At 44.2% G+C, this 18,490-nt stretch overlaps 1 protein-coding gene and 1 pseudogene across 1 annotated transcript; one reads left to right on the plus strand and one right to left on the minus strand.

The window, feature by feature from the left end:
- Positions 1-6,174: 6,174 nt before the first annotated feature.
- Positions 6,175-7,575, minus strand: LOC109237871 (protein IRX15-LIKE-like). Its single transcript, XM_019404265.1, has one exon. It carries the CDS (start codon positions 7,313-7,315, stop codon positions 6,389-6,391), a length of 927 nt encoding a protein of 308 aa, XP_019259810.1. The 5' UTR covers positions 7,316-7,575; the 3' UTR covers positions 6,175-6,388.
- Positions 7,576-12,323: 4,748 nt separating this feature from the next.
- Positions 12,324-13,558, plus strand: LOC109237867 (annotated as a pseudogene).
- Positions 13,559-18,490: the final 4,932 nt, after the last annotated feature.

The following is an 18,490-nucleotide window of genomic DNA, read 5'->3' on the forward strand; positions in this document are numbered from 1 at the left end:
AACTTGGGACAGGCGCAATCGCATCATGGCATATTTACAGGAGGGAGTACTCCCACAAGACAAAAAGGAAGCCAAAAAGCTTCGAATGCAAGCGGCCAGGTACAGCATCATAAATCACGACCTATACAAGAGAACGTTCGGAGGCCCCTTGGCGAAATGCCTAGGGCCGAATCAAACAAGGCACGTGCTCGAAGCATTACACGAAGGTCATTGCGGTGCCCATACAGGCAATAGAGCCCTCGCCAGATGCCTCATTCGGGCAGGATATTACTGGCCCACTATGAAAAAGGAAGCCGCAGATCATGTCAAGAGATACGAACAATGCCAAAAATATGCACCTATGATACATCAAGCGGGCGAACACCTCTACTCTGTCACTTCGCCATGGATGTTCATCAAATTGGGAATGGACATCGTCGGACCCCTCCCAGCAGGGCGAGGTAAGATACGTTTCCTTTTGGTTTTAACTGACTACTTTTCCAAATGGGTGGAAGCAGGTGCGTTCACCCAAATACGCGAATAGGGAGTCAGCGCATTCATATGGAAGAACACCGTATGCCTATTTGGCATCCCTAAAGAAATCAGTTGTGACAATAGGCCCCCATTTACCAGGAAAAAGACCACCGAGTTCTTCGAAAAATGGCACATCAAGAGAATACTCTCCACGCCATACCACCCCACCGGCAATGGCCAGGCCGAATCCTCTAACAAGACAATATTGAACATCTTAAAGAAAAAGCTCGAGGACGCTAAAGGGTTATGGCCGGAATTGCTACCAGAAGTACTATGGGCCTATCGCACCATGCCGAAAACAAGCACAGGCGAAATGCCGTATTCACTAGTCTACGAGACTGACGCCATGATACCTGTCGAGGTCGGAGAGCCTAGCCTGAGATACTCCAATGAAAGTGGAAAAAACAACGACAAGAACAGAAAACAAGACCTCGACGAGGCAGAAGAACGAAGAGACATGGCTTACGTAAGAATGGTAACCAAAAACAACAAGCAGAAAGGTACTACAACACAAAGGCCAAAATACGACCACTCAAAGTCGGAGACTATGTTCTCAAAGACAAAACACTAGCAAGAAAAGATCCGAAAGAAGGCAAATTGGAACCAATTAGGACGGGCCATACAAAATCACAGCAGCAGCAAGCAAAGGAGCATTCCAACTAGAAACATGGAAGGAAAACTACTACAAAATAATTGGAATGTCGCCCACCTCGAATACTTCAACTTCTGAAAAAGGACGCCCCTCAAGTCGTACTCTTTTTCCCTCACCTGGGTTTTGTCCCAATTGGGTTTTCTCGGGGAGATTTTTAACGAGGCGATGAAGGGGACATCTCGAAGTTCAAAGTATAATTCATCGCCCCGCCTGCCGATTGCTTCTCCAGGCCGAACGATGAAGGGACTAGATACATGGGAACTTCTCCAATATATGTATGAAACGGAAATATATATAGCACTCTCTAGTGAATGAAATAAAGCAGCATTTTGTACTCTCCACTAAGACACTCTCCAATGAATGAAATAAAGCAACATTTTACTCTCCATCATCTCTTGCATCTAACATTCGACCTCGCTCGAATTACTTAACATTCGACCTCGCTCGAATTACTTAACATTCGACCTCGCTCGAATCACTTAAGATTCGACCTCACTCGAATAACTTAAGATGCCCTCACAGCAAATGAAAATAACAATTCGGAGGTACACAGCAAAAAGGTAATCATTCCATTACAACTGATATATTACAAAAACTTTTTATAAAGGGCTCGAAGACACCCTCACAAAAATAGCAAGGCAAGACAAAATAAATACAACGGCCCTACTCCACGTCATCCCCCGCAGCATACTCCTCATTATACCAAGAATCGGAGGCGAGCCTGTCCGCATCATCATCGACATCATCCCCGCCAGGCGTACCGGGATCGTAACCACAGGCCTCACGGCGGCACGTGCTTTGACACGAACACCCTCGAGTTCCGCCTCGGAAACCTTCACGTTAGCATTCAAGGACTTGTACACGTCAAGTTGAGCCTCGTCATGAACCCACATCTCATACAACTCCCGCGGCACAACGGGATCAACAGAATTATGAGACGTAGATGGCTGCGACTGCCGTCGCACTTCCTATGCCTTCAAAGCAACAACCTGTTCGTTCATTCCGGACAACTCCGCCTCCAGATCTTGGATCCGCTCTTCTAATCTCGCTACCTTGAGCATCAACGTCTCCACCTCATTATCCCATTCAGACCTACAAACACGGAAGGCATCATCCAGGGCTGCTACTTCAGAAACGGCGGCCACCCTGCCTTTTTCGGCACGAGCCAATTCCTCAGCCTTAGCGCTCAACTCACCCCTCAGATCGATAGCCTCCGCCTCCCTTTGCCCTAGCTCAGCAGTTAAGGTGGCCACCGGCGCCTGAAGATCGGCGTTCTCGGCCATCACCCCCTTGCTCACCTCAAGTTCATCGTCCTTGGCCCTAAGAGCCGCCTCAAGTTCACTGCATCGACCTATGGCCTTCATTAGCTCATCATCCCACTCTTTCAGCTTTTCGACTTTCTACGCCAGCTCTTCCTCTTTCTGCTTAAGCATGTTGCGAAACAGCTGAAAATCACTATCTTGAGTGAAGACATCGGCCAATGCACGGTGCTTGGTGCGGTATTCTTTCTACTTGGAGGCCACCTTCCCAAAAATGGTCGTCCTTCGTTCATCCCTCCGGTAGCACTCGATCTCCATAATAAGAGTCTGACATGCAGAGGAAAGAAAGTCAGCATAAGTAGGTTACGCATGCGAAATAAATCCTAACAGGAAAAAGAAAAGAAAAACACTTACTCGAAAAGCCATGCCAGAAATGCTCCGCGATAGCTTCGCGTCACTCATCGCCTGAAGCGCCGCGTTCTCGGAAGCGGCGCACAAGGGAGAAAATGCTAACACTGCCTGCTCAGAGTTCGCCAAAAGATCATAACCCACGAAAATGATTACGTGTCGGTTAGGACCCTTCATCCTTACTTACACGCGGGTATTTCTCTCCAAAAAGACCCGCACATCTTCGGGGTCGATGTTCGAGCCTGAACCATCGCCCTCCCCGAGCACTGCTCCATCCCCTCCGGCAGCCGACGACGTGCCACCTTCAACAGCCCGTACAGGTTCCCCGCCTTGGTATGTCCCCTCGGCCCTAGGGGACCTCCCCGCTGCAATAGCATCCGCCATAAAAGCGGCCCCTGCATCTAACGTAGGTGAGGACGCCACTCTCGAAGCCACGACCTTTTTCTTTTCAATACCGGTGGCGATGGCCTTTCCGAGCTCCATCCTCCTCCTCTTCCTCGACGGCGATTCATCCCCGTTGGAGAACTCATCTACGAGGTGGTAGACTGGTCGGGAAGAGATATCGTCCCGTATAGCGACATCCCGAGGAGGAGGTCCCTAATTGACAAAGTCTGAGTACGACCTCCGCGGGCGGACTCAGCCAAAGTAAATTGCATCCACGCCGATGCAATGGCCTGGCAAAATGCCGGCACTGGAGCTTTTTTTGGAAGCCCGTCGACCTATCACTACAAAGAAGTCGTATCAGTAAACGGCAGCAAATAGCTGAAGATCAAAACAAAAATAACACTTACTAGACGTAACCTTCTGTCCAAAGCGTTTGTAGAAAACTGCCCAATCTCGGATCCCCATCGTGTAAGGTAGCACGCGAGCCACCCAATCCTCAATGTCGGTGACGGGAAAAGGTGCACGCCTCTCAGCTGCACAGAAAAATAACAGATGAATAAAAATCAAAAAGAATAAAAGCAGATAACAAGTGTATGTCCTCGACACCTACGATTATGATTCCACTGCTTAGGAAATCCAGCAGGGTCCGACACCAAGTGCTCAGTTTTGATAAAAAAGTACTTGTGCCAAAACTTCCGGCTCGCCCTGTCATCCATTCCAATTACCAGCCCCCTGGTCCTGCGATGTCGCAGATGTATCATGGTACCTCTGTGAAAGCTTGGGGAAAACAAATGTAGTAACTGGCGGATATCGACCTCACAACCAGCCAACTCCGCATACTTTGTCAGCATCAGAAAAGCTTTATACAAATACGGAGATAACTGCGCCGGGCAGACATTATAAAACCGACAGAACTTCTCCGCCAGCGAAAGAAAAGGGAGAGTATAACCAATTACGAAAGGATAAACATAAAAAGCACAGTATTCAGGTCTATGGACCTCCACGATGTTCCCCCCAGCTGGAACCATCTCGATGTGAGAAGGAATATGGTATGTAGAACGGAGTTCATCTATATGAGACGGCCCAGTTTCGGAGATCACCGGAACGGGAGAAGGAGCGGGTTCTTTATGGAAATTGTTCCTAGATAAAGGGTTTCTGGGGAGTATCTCTTCCATGGTAGGAAAACTCTCACCCTCCTCAGCCACGAGATCCTCACTATCGGAAGGAGGGGCCACCGACAACGGAGTAGCGTCGGAAACTTTGTCATGTACGCGAAGAGTTCGGGACATCTCGACAACAAAAGGTATGCTATTAAACCTAAAGAAAGGGATGGTGACTAAACAGGAAGATGAGAAACGGAATTGCAGAAACAAATCTCATAACAAGAACTCATAAAGAGGATCGAAGGAGGATGATGTACATATAAGGGGGGAAATGACGGAAATTTCTGAAAAAAACGAAACCCTCACTATTTATAAGGCTGGGTGGCGCGAGAATTAAAGCAAAGGATTGTCAATGGCGCTAAAACTGAAGCGACAAGCACACAGACGCTATCTCGGGAAGATGCGTAATGATGACGCGCGTGGTAGTGACGTCACATCCTGGTAACCATACCAATCAGGATTCCGCAGGTTGTGTCGTTCTCTCGATCTTAGCCGACCCGCCGTGATGTAATAGCCAAATTCTCCCACAACGAAAGCGAATGATGTCCGCTTATCGAGGACATGCGGGGCTACGACCTCAACAAGCGGAGGGACTAACTGTATAGGCCCAAATTTGGTAACAACTGTAACGGATAAGTAAGACAAAGGACGGGGTCGACCACGACACAACGATTGAAGATCATCCTCACAAAGGCCGACGCCAGAAGCGGGCAGCTGAGATGGGATAGTAACGGTAACTTAAGATTAGAAGTGGGCATAAAGAATATTCCTTTGGATATTCTTTATGTTGTACTTTTTAGGGTTTTTTGGGAATGTCCCTTATAAATAGGAAGAGATATGGAACAAAAAGGGATCTGCCCTTTTTGGAACTGGAACATATTGTAAATGTTGAGAAGAATATACAAGAGAGTTGTCTTATTCGTTTATTCAAGCACATGTTGTTCAATCTCTATCCATAAATCTCAAGATCCCATACATATTCCAACTGCCCTCCTTTCCACGTCGTCCTCAGAAGAAAGGAATCTCCTAATCATATAATCATTGGGTGATAGTTCCTTTCCCACTATCATCTTTGTTATTATTTACATTTATTAATTATACATTTATGCTATTACATGGACCGTCAATCATAGCAAATTAACTCCACTACTTAATACTCCCGAACTCTATCGGTTATACAAGAGTTTGGTTTTGTTCGATCTAGAATTTATTAGATACAACTAAGATTCACCCCTTTAAACTTATCATTAATTGGTTTAGCATTTATTTGCTCAAACTTATATGTCATATGTACTAACTTTCGTTTCTCTGTACATCTCTGTCTCAATTTGTTAGCGCGTCTCACTTTTATGTATTGCATTCTACTAGTATCCAGTACCTTTTTGAGTTTTTATAAATAGCTTAATAGTAGAATAAAGATAATCTTAGAGAGTAAATGAAGTAAAAGAAATACTTAAGAGTGAGGGTTTTTTCAGTATACAAAATTCTCTGATGACATCTTTTAACGTAATTTCAATAGGTAAGATATATAAGCACCGCGAGTAGAGATTTGACGATAATGAATAGGACAAATTGGCGGATGATGCAAAGGAAGAAAAGTCCATATAGCTATTTTCCTGCAAAAGGCAGATCTAAGGGCAACCATGAAGGGATGCCTAAAAGTGAAAAAGCTTTTTTTTTTTTTTTTTTTTTTTTTTTTTTTTTTTTTTTTTTGCATATCTTAATGCTCTTTATTTATTTTCTGTTTGTTCTTCAATTTGTTTTTGCTGGAGCTGCATCATCACGAGGAGAACGATTTTCCAAATCGGTTAGTAGTAAACGTATACGAACTTTTAACAAAACAGTTGCCTTTTTCCCTCAAGGAAGAATACATTTGACAATACCAAAAGAGAAGTTATTTTTACACCGGCCCCTTCCTTCCCCCTAGCATAACAAGTAAAAAAATTTGCAACATCTTTAAATAAATGACAGTGAAAATATAACTGATAGATCCCAATTACAACCATATGCTAAGAAGAGGAATTTGCTGTTGTCGAGTTATGGTTGCGACAGAATTGAAAGCTGTTAGCATCCATTCTTTCCAACACAAAATGCCCCAACATGTCCTTTGACTTCACCAAATTCTCTTTGCATAAGAACTCATCACTTGTAATTCTATCCACTTGCTGATTAAAATCATGCACAAAAATATGTGTCTTTGGATTGCCACCTTTCTTGCTCCGCGCCAAAACGCTGGCAGTAAAAATAGCTGACATTCGGCCAGGCGCCTCAGGCCAGTACCCTCTTGGACCATCAACCAAAATAACATCCCAATCCACTTCGTAAAATTGATTTGGAAGATCATTTAGCCCGAGTTTGCACTCCGAAAACAACAAATTCTGCACTGGCCTGCATTCGTTTCGCACTTGTTCCTTAACTCCTGCGATCAATTCCTTCATTTCACTCAATTTGGTCGTGTACTGCACGTCATAAGCTTCAATTTCTGGATATTTTTCCTCAATGTAAGCGGCATAATAACGATTTTCGTCAATAAAAACCGTTCGACCATTGTGATTCAGGGCTTTCCATAGACGAGTCTCGTGGGTAAGTCCAAAAACAAGTAAATTACAAGGTTGAGAACATTTTTGGAGAACATCAGCAATATATTTCATATCTGTATAAGACATGTGCTCTGTATTGTTAGAATTTGAAGCGTAATGGACAAGGGCCATAGCCACAGCCTTTGACAATGGTGGGGTACTTGAACTAGTAATTGTAGATGCGGAAACCACAGAGGCCGTGATTTTAGATTCTCTGGTGTAAATCACAGTAAGAAGAGATGCAAGTGTCAAGAATGAAACAAAAGCTAAAGCCCAAAAACGATTGGAACTTCCTTGTTTTTGGATATAAGGGTGAAGGAGTATTAGCTTTGTGCTACTTCCAAGACTATTCTTCATCTTTGTGTTTGTAAAGGAAAATTTTTGATTTGATTTCCCTCTTTGTAAAGATGGATTTGGAAATTGGAATGAGTTTCTGAGAGAAATGAAGCTGAGTTTTAAAGTAGGATACTATAGACATGAATTGGCAGATGGTGGAGATTAATACTAATCATGACATTACAATCCTACCAATATTTGATTAAGTAAAGCAAGGTCTCGTTGGCAAAGAAGAAGTTGACTTGTTGACCATCTGGCTGTGATTGGCTAACTCAAGCTTTTTCTAACCACCTCATTTTTTTCTTGCTAAAAATGGTTTCATATTGAAAATGGAGTAGTTGGAGGGAAGGTATTTGGTAAGGTGCTAGCGACTCAGTAACTAATTTACAAGCAGGAAGTCGCTTTTCCTTGCTCATTCCATCTTCATTTCTCACGCAACCTCTACTTAATAAACACATATTTTACTCTTGGGAGCACACGAATCAGCTGCCAGCAGATTCCATTTCCGCAACATAATAAATACATTAAAATACCTTCGCTACAAAATTAGAGTTAGTTGATGACATATACTACTAGTTTTCTGAATTTTGTTTTAACTTCCGCTCTTTAATTATTACAACCTGAATGCAACTATAATATTACTTCTGTTAGAACAATCAACTAAAGTTGAAAATTCTCTAAATTTGCTACGGACTTTCATTTAGGTTTTTATTGTCAGAGTCCTAAGGTTCAAAATAAAACTTAATTGAGTCCTTGTTATGACACAGTGCAAAAGGGTTCAATTTCCATAAAACGTATGACAATGCAACTTATCTAGAATCTCTTATATTGAAGTTGGGGTAAGAATTCAAAAACGATTAAAATGACGTATTGAAGCCTTAAATATTAACATACGTTTGCTCGTTTTTTGGTTGGTACGCTTTAATTTCTATGAATTTCCGAACGTGTGTAATTAATGTCCATGTAGTAATAACTTCTATATGGCAAGACCAGTTTCAAGAATAGTAAGAAATGTTGGGGCCTTGTTCAGAACCAATTATCATTGTGGGCCTTGTGATGTCATTTATCCTTGAAATCTAACCCTTTACAGTTTTGGGCCCGGGTCATGGAAATTCAGCCTCAGCCTTGTCGTGAATAATTGTCTGGAGATCCTTGACCAACACTACACCAAGCACTGTAATTCGTTATGGATTCAAAAATTTAATTCAAGTATATAGTAAGTCAACAATAGTGAGCATAGGTACACCCCTGCTAGAGCTATAGATCTACAGTTGGTGTATAGATATATCTATGGCACGTTAAGCAGAGATCAAAACACCCACTACCTATCAAACTAGTTTTGTTTAGCGAGCAAATGATGAGTAATCGCCCCTTTCCACAAGAGTTGCTTCTAGTCAAGTGTGCCATAATTGCTAATAAAGCGAGGACTCAATTTGTGCTTTGTTTTTTAGAGCCGCAGAGCGATTATTGGCGATTAGAAGCTGCTCAATTGCCAAAAAAGGTAAAGCATTCTCTTTAGCTTTGTAAATTGGCCCACGGTAGAGGAGAAATGACAACTCTAAGAGGTAAAGGAACTTTGTCGTGCCTCAATATATTTGTAGTATCGTCTTTTTATGAAATGAAAGACGCTACTTTTGGGAAAAGAAGGATTAAGGGTGGCAAACTTTGGTTGACACGCCGTTGAAAGTTTGGACTTGAAGAAAAGAAGGAAAGAAGCTAAAGAAAACAAAGAGAAAAGAAAAGGAACAGCATAACGATATAAGACCACTACAAGGCCCTGCCCATTTTCGCTTAATTGGGAACTCTATCTGAATCATTCAACTCTTTGAGACATTAAGTGTATCTATTTATTTTCACCACCACCAGCTACTATCGCCATTAGCTTTTAGAGTGTGCTTTATCAAATAAATTATTCCGACTGTATAAATTAAAATTTTCTCTATTATTTGGTTCAAACATTTTAGTTTTTAGAAACAGTTTTGTACACTTTTTGAGAGTAAGCTCAAGTGCGCGGAGAGTAATCAGAAAATCACGCCATGATTCTCTTAAAATGGATGTGCTCCTAGTCAAAAAGGCATATAGTAGTGCCAGCTCCATTATTTTTTACTCTTCCAACCCTATGGGCTATGGCGACTCTCTTCTAGTGAAATAGTGTTGCGAAAACGAAGTCAATGTAAGCATAAATGCCAATATTCTAAATCACTCTTAACCGAACTACAAAACATCCAATTGTGTGTAATATCATTGAGGAAAATAATACTATCTTTTAAGATAGTTGTTTTCTTTTTACTCTGTTTATTATACACAATGTGCTATTGATACGTGAATTTGATGTTTATTTGAAAGATTTTGTGATATCCATGAGTACACTAATGCGAACCTTTTGAGAATTAGGTGAAATTGAAAAAAGAGCAACTCTAATTCAATGAAAATCTCACCTTCAAACAGACTTATAAACTTAAAATTTGATTAACACAAGGGCGGAGCTAGCCCATCGAGTACGGGTTCGGTCGAACCCAATCGCTTTGGTTCAAACCATGTATTTGTATTAAGAAATTTATTGAATATGTATAAATTATTAATTTAGAACCCAGAAACTTGAAAGGACTAGAATCCCGAACCCACAATCTCTAAATCCTGGCTCCGACATTAACTCATAAGATGTTGATTCTATAGCAACTCTGATTCCTTCACCGAGAACGAGAAGGAAGTCTTATCAAATAAACAAGCTGTTTTACCACAAAAGTACTAAACCTTTTCTTAAAACGAATTAATGAGGAAATAGAGGGTGAATCCTAGTTAAATATAATAACCACTAGATCTAGCGTTTAGATGTATTGATGATGTGGGGCTGAATCCGAAAATGTTGTATACCAACTACAGATGCTCAATGATTGTCAATGAATGTAGTAATAAAAGCATGCAATAAATGTAGATAATGGCAATGAATGTAATAAGAAGGAACTTATCACCCAAATGTTAGATGACTTGGATGATTCTCCTTCCTGACAACAACGTGGAGTAATAGAAAATGAAGATGGACAAGGAATCTTTGGATCTTGTGAATAAAAGGTGTATATCGAACAATGTAATCAGTGGACAAGACAAGCTTTTGTATATTCTTTGTAGTCAACCATTTACAATGTGCTCTTATCAGAAAGTAAAGATCCCCCTTTGTTCTTTATCTCTTCCTATCTATAGGGGATATTCCTAAGAAACCTTAAAAAGTACAACAGAAAGAATATACAATGGAATATTTCTTCTTTCTATTCTAACTTATTCTACCGTTCCTTCCGTACATTCTTTACTTGACCTCGGCACTAATCCTTCTTAAGACGACTCCTCGTCACTGTGCAGTGGTCGGCTTAATCCTCGACCACGTCCATTTGCAGTTATTAAGTCCAGTCCAAATTTTGACCAATACAGTTAGTCCCTTTGAGTTTGAGAGGGTTTATGATAGCGGAGAGCTTACGCAGGCTGTTGAAGGTGGCTCATCATCAGCGGCTGGGAGAGGTAGAGCTGTCCTTGCGGGGGACGATGATTCTGGCTCAGACATCGACCTTGAGGAGATACTGACCTTCGTGGAGAGGACTACTCACGTGGAGATAAGGACGGGGGGGTCCTAATCGGCATATAGTCATTTTCGTAGATTATGACCTCTTGGCCAACTCATACGGGCGGTCCCGGCCTTCGCTCCCCTGTGCGCCCCTTTCGAGTATAGGACGCTACAGACGCTGAAAGATGCAGATCTATCATTGGGTATATCTGGCATGGCCTTGCGAGTAAGTTCGGTTTTCCCATGTTAGGTTAAGTTTGTTTCATATGTAACTTGCTTACACTGACCTCTTCTTTTTTTTTTGCATGTCAGACCCTTATTATGGAGATTGAGCGCGACCGGCGGGAGGAGCGGAGGATGGCCATTTTCAAGAAGATGACCTCCAAGTACAGAGAGTACCGTTCTAAGCACTGAACGCTAGTCGACTTTCTCAGCCAGGATGGCCAGTTTCGGTCACTTCGTGATGAGCTCAAGCAGAAGGATGAGGAGCTGAGAAGAAGGACGAAGAGCTGAGGGAGAAAGACGAGGAACTTATGAGGGCCATCAGCAGGTGCAGCGTGCTTGAGGGAGCGCTAAAGGCTAAGGAGGACGAGCTCGAGGTGAGCAAGAGAATGATGGCCGAGAATGCTGACCTTCAGGCGCAGGTGGCATCTTTAACGGTTGAACTCGAGCAGAGGGAGGCAAGGGCCGTCGATCTGAAGGATGAATTGAGTGCAAAGATCGAATATTTGGGTCGAGCTGAGCAAGTCAGAATGGGCGCTGCGGCTGAGGCGGCGGCCCTAGATGACGCCCTTCGTGTTTGCAGGTCCGAGCGGGCTAACAAGGCGGAGACGCGGTGCTCAAGGTAGCGAGGTTGGAGGAGCGGATCATGGGTTTGGAGGCGGAGTAGTCCGAGTTAAATGAGCAAGTCGTGGTCCTGAGGGCGAGAAGACTCAACAGCAGGCACAACATCTACATCTCATACTTTTGCCGATCCCGGCATGTCGCGGGAGTTGTATGAAATGTGGGTCCATGCCGAGGCTCAACTTGACGTGTACAAGTCTTTGAAGGTTGCTGGGAAGGTTTTCGAGGCGGAGCTTGAGGGCATCCGTGTCAAGGCACGTGCAGCTCGTGAAGCTTGTGGTTACAACCCTGGTACACCCAGCGGGGATGATGATGACGACGCCGCGGATAGGCTTGCATGTGATCCTTTGTATGATGATGAGTATGCTGATGGGGATGATGTGGCGTGAAGCTTTTGTCCTAAGTTTTTTTTTGCTTTGCTATTTTTGTGAGGTCGTCCTCAAGCCCTTTGTAAAAAGTACTGTAATCCGACAATTGAAATGGAACAATTGCCTTTTTGCTATGTATTTCCGGATTCCCGTTCTCTTCTTCTTCTTTTTCATTTGCCACCCTCTCTTTGATTTTTCTTAAAATTGAGTTATACACATAAGATTGTTGTCAACCCTAACCTTAACCACCCACAGGTACAAAATGAGCACTATCCAGAACACACTCAGTTGTAGATGAGGCTCCACTGCAGCTTCAGATGTAGTGGTATGACTTAGGAGAAGATGGTCAGAAATGGATTACTAAGTATCTGGGAGCCCTCACAGATATTATGAAAGTTAAACCACGCGATGATTTGATTGAGGCACTAGTGACTTTTTGGGACCTTGTTCATAATGTTTTCTTCTTCTCCGATTTTGAGCTTATTCCCACTTTAGAAGAGATAGCTAGATATTGCGGTTTTGGCAGGGATTTGAGAAACCAGAAGCTCATAGGCTCCCTCTGTTCACCGATTCTTCGGTCTTCTGAACATCAGTAATCAAATCAGAAAGACCAACGTAGTCAAAGGGTGTTGTTCTTTCTACTTCATGTACTCTAGGTTCGGGCAGCCAAATGGATTTGAAATGCATGAAAAGGGCCTTAGCAACAAGCAGAACAAGGACACATGGCAGATTCACCGTCGTTTTTCCTTCATAGTGGCATTTCTAGGAATCATGGTCTTCCGAAACAAGGAGCGGACAATTGATACCCGCATAGCCAGGGTCATACAGGTCCTCACTACCAAAGAACATCACACTCTTTCCCCGATCATTCTATCAGACATTTATCGGGCGTTGACTTTGTGTAAGTCCGGGGCAAAATTCTTCGAAGGGTGCAATATTTTGTTGCAAATGTGGTTGATTGAACATCTCCGACATCACCCCAAGTTCATGTGGTATGGTCCGGGCAAGGATAATTTCATTGAGAGTTACGAAGAAAGAATAAAAGATTATAACTCTCCAGAAGGGGTGGAAGCCTGGATATCCCACTTGAGATCTTTAAATGCAATTCAAATTGAGTGGACTTTGGGATGGCTCCCGGTAAGAGAGGTGATACACATGTCGTCCCTAAAGAGTTATTTGCTGTTGTTGGGTTTGAGAAGCGTCCAACCGTATGCGCCATTGAGAGTTCTAAGACAGCTAGGAAGGTACCAAGTGGTGCCTGATAATGAAGATTTGAGTGTGCAAATGATTGAACTACACCATGAAGCCCCACTCCCTAAGGCTTTAATCCAAAAAATTTGGACTGGTTGTCCCTACTTGAAAGATTATACCCAAATGCCAGATCCTGCGAAAGGTGAGATAGATCTGTGTTATGCTACATGGTTTGACAAGAGATCTCGCGTGGAGGATGTAACGACCCGACTGATTGTTTTGTTTTTTAGAACCCCGTTCCCCTAAATAATACTTCCCGTACTTGCTTTTACTGATCTATGACTTGCGGGAATGGTTGGTTCGGGATTTGGAAGAGTTTGGGTTGAAATCGGAACACTTGGTTCCTTAAGGTTGGCTTAAAAGGCCAAGTCTGACTTCGGTCAACGTTTTGAGTAAACAACCTCGGAATCCGGATTTGAAGATTCCAACAGGTTCGTATGATGATTACAGACTTGGGCGTACGTCCGGATCGGGTTTTGGATGACCCGGGAGCGTTTTGGTGCCTAATAGTGAAAGTTGATTCCTTAAGGATTTTAAAGTTCTTAAATATTTGGTTTGGAGCGGTTTTTTGTGTTATCGAGGTTCGAATGGAGTTTCGAGACCGGTAATAGTTCCGTATTGCCATTTAAGACTTGCACGCAAGATTTGGTATCAATCCGAGTAGTATAAGTATGTTTCATTGCGTTGGAAGTAATTTGAAGAACTTGAAGTTCATAAGTTTGATTCAATTGGTTTTAGGGGGTGATTCTTTGATTTAGCATTGTTTCGGGCGTTCCGAGAGTTCGAGCGTGTCCGATTTATGATTTCAAACTTATCGGTACGTTCGGGCGGGGCCCGGGGGCCCCGAGCGTCGAATACGGACGAAGGACGTCGAGTGCGAGTTGGAAAAATTCGAAAGGAGCTGAAGCTCCAGCTATCTGTCATAATCGCACCTGCGGTTGGTCAGCTGCAGGTGCGAGACCGCAGGTGCGGTCAACACATCGCAGATGCGGCCAAGGGGGGAGCCCATGAACCGCAGATGCGGCTCCTTCTCCGCAGAAGCGGCCCAAAGACCGCAGAAGCGGTCCCAGCCCGCCTAGCCCAGTTCTGCAAGTGTGGACCCCCTCTCGTAGAAGCGAGACCGCAGATGCGGTCCCCTAACCGCAGGTGCGGAAATCGCTGAAGGCAGTGCCTTCATTTAATACGGGAATGTGTCATTTTTGACACATTTTCCACCATTGTTTGGGCGATTTGGGAGCTTCCAAAGAGTGAAATTCCACCTAGCATCTTGAGGTAAGTTCATCCTACTTGTTTTGAGTTTAATACTTGAGTCTTGGGTAGATTAACACAGAAAGATTAGGGGGAAATCATGGGGTTCAAGCAAAACCTAGGGTTTGATAAAAATTAGATTTAACCACTAAATTTGTTATGGAATGAAGTAGAAATCATATATTATTGATCCTTAGGTTATAGAGAACAACTTTATTCGAAAAATTTTAGAATCTGGGCACGTGGGCCCGGGGTCGGACTTTAGGAAACTTTTGATTAGGGTTGGGAAATTACTTTAGTAGTTAAAATGCGAATTCTTGAGCTTATATTGACTAGTTCCTACCTCGTTTAATTAGTTTTGGATCGTTCAGCTCCAAATTGAGGGTTTGAGCATGTTCTTGATATTGGGGGTATTTGGAGCGAGGTGAGTCTCCTTTCTAACCTTGTAAGAGGGAATTGTCCCTATAGGTGAGTTAATTAATCATGTGTTGCTAATTGTGGGGGCTACGTATGCACAAGGTGACGAGGGTCCGTGCATAGCTACTATTATGTTAATTGTCCGGGTAGCTTAGTACCCGTATCATGCTATATTTGCAAATGTCTATATCCTTTCATGTTAATGAGATCACTTAGGACATGTTAGGGGTTGGAAATAAATGTATAAGAACGTATGCACTTACTTGACAACTTGTATGAATTTATTTGACTATGAATGCGCCTTATGTGCCTTCTTGATGATAATTGATATTTGTGGATCGGGCCGATCGCCTCGGTAGAAATAGATGCATCTATGGTTCGCGCCATTCGACCCTCTGGCAGTGCACATTTCCTTTTATGTTGGACCGGGCCGTACGACCTCGGCATAATGTGCGCATGACATCTATGTGAAATCTTATTCATGACTTACTCTGATAAATGCCTTGAATTGTAATCATATAAGACATGACTTGAATTGATATATATTGATCTCTGTAAACTCTGAGCTTGTTAGTTTGCCTATGTTATCCATCTTAGTGAAATCATAAATCATTATTGGTATTGACCTTAGTAAGTGTCATGTCGACCCCTTGTCACTACTTCTTCGAGGTTAGACTGGATACTTACTGGGTACATGTTGTTTATGTACTCATACTACGCTTCTGTACTTAATTGTACAGGATCTGAGGCAGGTACATCTGGCTATCAGTCTGGTGCGCATTCTTGATAGAGTCGCGAGATTCAACGGTGAGCTACCCTTCTCCTACACCGTTCAGCAGCGTAATAGAGTCTCTCTGTAATTTTGGCTGTCTATTCTAGTTCAGACAGTAGGATAGATTTATTCTTTTGTTTATTCTACTAGATGCCCATATACTTGTAACACCAGGTCTTGGCACACACATTAGTAGACATTTCTTTTGGTTTGTATAATTATTATCGTACATTGCTGATTATCACTTATTTATGATTCGAATGAACAAATGGTCGAAACTGTTTTGGTAAAGTAAAACGAGAATTCACTAATATGTAGAGTTGGCTTGCCTGACAACGGCGTTGGCCGCCATCACGACCTGTAATTAAACTGGGTCGTGACAGGGATGAGCCATAACCCGAGCCCAAAATGACGATAAAAAGGCCGCATGTTCAAGCCTTTAATGATAAATTCCAAGAACGGTTGGCTTGAGGTGAGGACGCGCATGGCAGCTATTTTAGATCCGGGAGGAGCTGCTCCCCCCGTTGCTAGAGGCCGAGGCAGAGGCAGGGGGAAGGCACCGGCCTGAGGTAGGAGACGAGGGCTTCCCAAAGCTATCCCAGTAGCACTATTGGTGGATCCTGCGGGAGATCCCATCATTGAGGAGCAGAGCGAGGTGCCTGCAGCTGAGCTTACCCCGGCGGACATCATGACAGCACCGGGTTTTCAGGAGGTCATGGGCCGTATGCTGCGGTTCATGGACACCATGACTCAGGCTGGTTTATTTCCAGCGGATCCAGCCACGTCACAGGCGAGAGGGGAAGCACAAACCCCTACTGCTCAGGCTCCTGGACATGCAGCTGCAGTATATCAGACTTCGGGTGCACTACCCGTAGGTGGGACTCAGCTAGCTGCTGCAGGGGTACCCGAGCCCAGACCAGCTGCGGATGGTGATTCGTAGAAGTTGTTGGACAGATGGACCAGGCTACACCCTCCTGTCTTCGGGGGTGAGCGTCATGAGGATGCCCAGGATTTCATTGATGGGTGCAGGGACAGACGCACAATATAAGGATATTGGAGTCGCATGGGGTTGACTTCACTACTTTTCAGTTGGAGGGCAGGGCCCGTAGATGGTGGCAGTCGTATGTTCTTGGCAGGCCAGCAGGTTCTCCTCCCATCACTTGGAGTCAGTTCACGCAGTTATTTCTGGACAGGTATATCCCACCCTCTGAGAGGGAAGAGCTACGGTATCAGTTTGAGTAGCTTGAGTAGGGTCAGATGTCTATGACCGACAATGAGGCGAGGTTTTCTGAGTTATCCCGCCATGCATTGATGATACTTCCTACTGATTCGGAGAGGGTGCGGAGGTTCGTTGAAGGGTTACATTTTGGCATTAGGGCCAACATGGCCCGAGAGGTGGAGATGGGGACTCCTTATCAGCTAGCGGTGGAGATTGCTCGGAGGATTGAGGGCTACCGGCTAAGAGGTAGGGAGCAGATGTACCAGGACAAGAGGGTTAGATTCTCCGGAGAGTTCAGAGGTGCCTCGGCTAGGGGTAGAGGTCAGTTTGGGAGGGGTCAGCCCAGCAGGCCCTCATATTCAGCACCACCACCTGCTCGGGGTGCTCCAGCGCGCCCCTAATTCAGCGCTATGCTAGAGAGTTCTTATCGCCCGCCAGCTATTCAAGGTTCCTCCGATGGGTATTCAGGTCCCCAGGGTTCTTCTGGCTTTTATTTCAATGCTATGCCGGAGGGTTCATACAGTCCACCGGCTATTCAAGCTTCTTCCACTGGGTCTACAGGCCATCAGGGTCAGCCATCAGGGTAGCAGGCCGCCACACCGCGAGGTTGTTTTGACTCCGGAGACATTGGTCATATGAGGAGATATTGCCCCAGGCTTCGAGGCAAGGCAGTGCAGCAGGGTCAACATCCCACGATCACAGCACCGGTTGCCAGCCGCCTAGAGGCGGGGGACAAATAGGTAGCGGCTGTCCTAGAGGTGGAGGCCAGACAGGGAGAGGTCAGCCAGCTACTGCTCAATCAGGTGGAGGCCAGCCAGCTGGCGCTCCAGCTAGATTCTATGCTCTTCCGGCCAGACTAGATGCATTGGCCTCAGATGCCGTTATCACAGGTATTATTTCCGTCTGCGGTAGAGATGCTTCATTGCTATTTGATCCGGGGTCTACCTATTCATATGTGTCATCTCTTATTGCTCATTTCCTAGTTATTCCTCGTGATCCTTTGGGCACTCGTGTTCATGTGTCCACCCCTGTGGGCGATTCTGTGGTTGTGGATCGGGTCCACTGGTCCTGTGTGGTCACATTTTGCGATTTCGAGACTAGAGCGGATCTCCTGTTGCTTGACATGACCGACTTTGAGGTCATCCTGGGCATGGATTGGTTATCTCCATATCAGGCCGTCCTAGATTGTCATGCCAAGACTGTTACATTAGCAATGCCAAGGTTAAAGTGGAAGGGTTCCTTAGTTGATATATCTAGCCGGGTTATTTCTTTTCTGAAGGCTCGACATATGGTCGAGAAGGGGTTTTTTAGCTTATCAAGCTTATGTTCGGGACACCACCGCAGAGTCTCCGACGATTGATTCAGTTCCAGTGTCCGGAGTTCGCCGANCCTTATATTGATTCCTTTGTCATCGTCTTCATTGACGACTTTTTGATATACTTACGTAGCCTAGGGGAGCACGAGCAGCATTTGAGATTAGTGCTTCAGACCTTGCGGGAGAAGAAGCTATATGCTATGTTCT

Source organism: Nicotiana attenuata, unplaced genomic scaffold, assembly GCF_001879085.1.
Source record: "Nicotiana attenuata strain UT unplaced genomic scaffold, NIATTr2, whole genome shotgun sequence".
Classification (NCBI taxonomy): Eukaryota; Viridiplantae; Streptophyta; class Magnoliopsida; order Solanales; family Solanaceae; genus Nicotiana; species Nicotiana attenuata.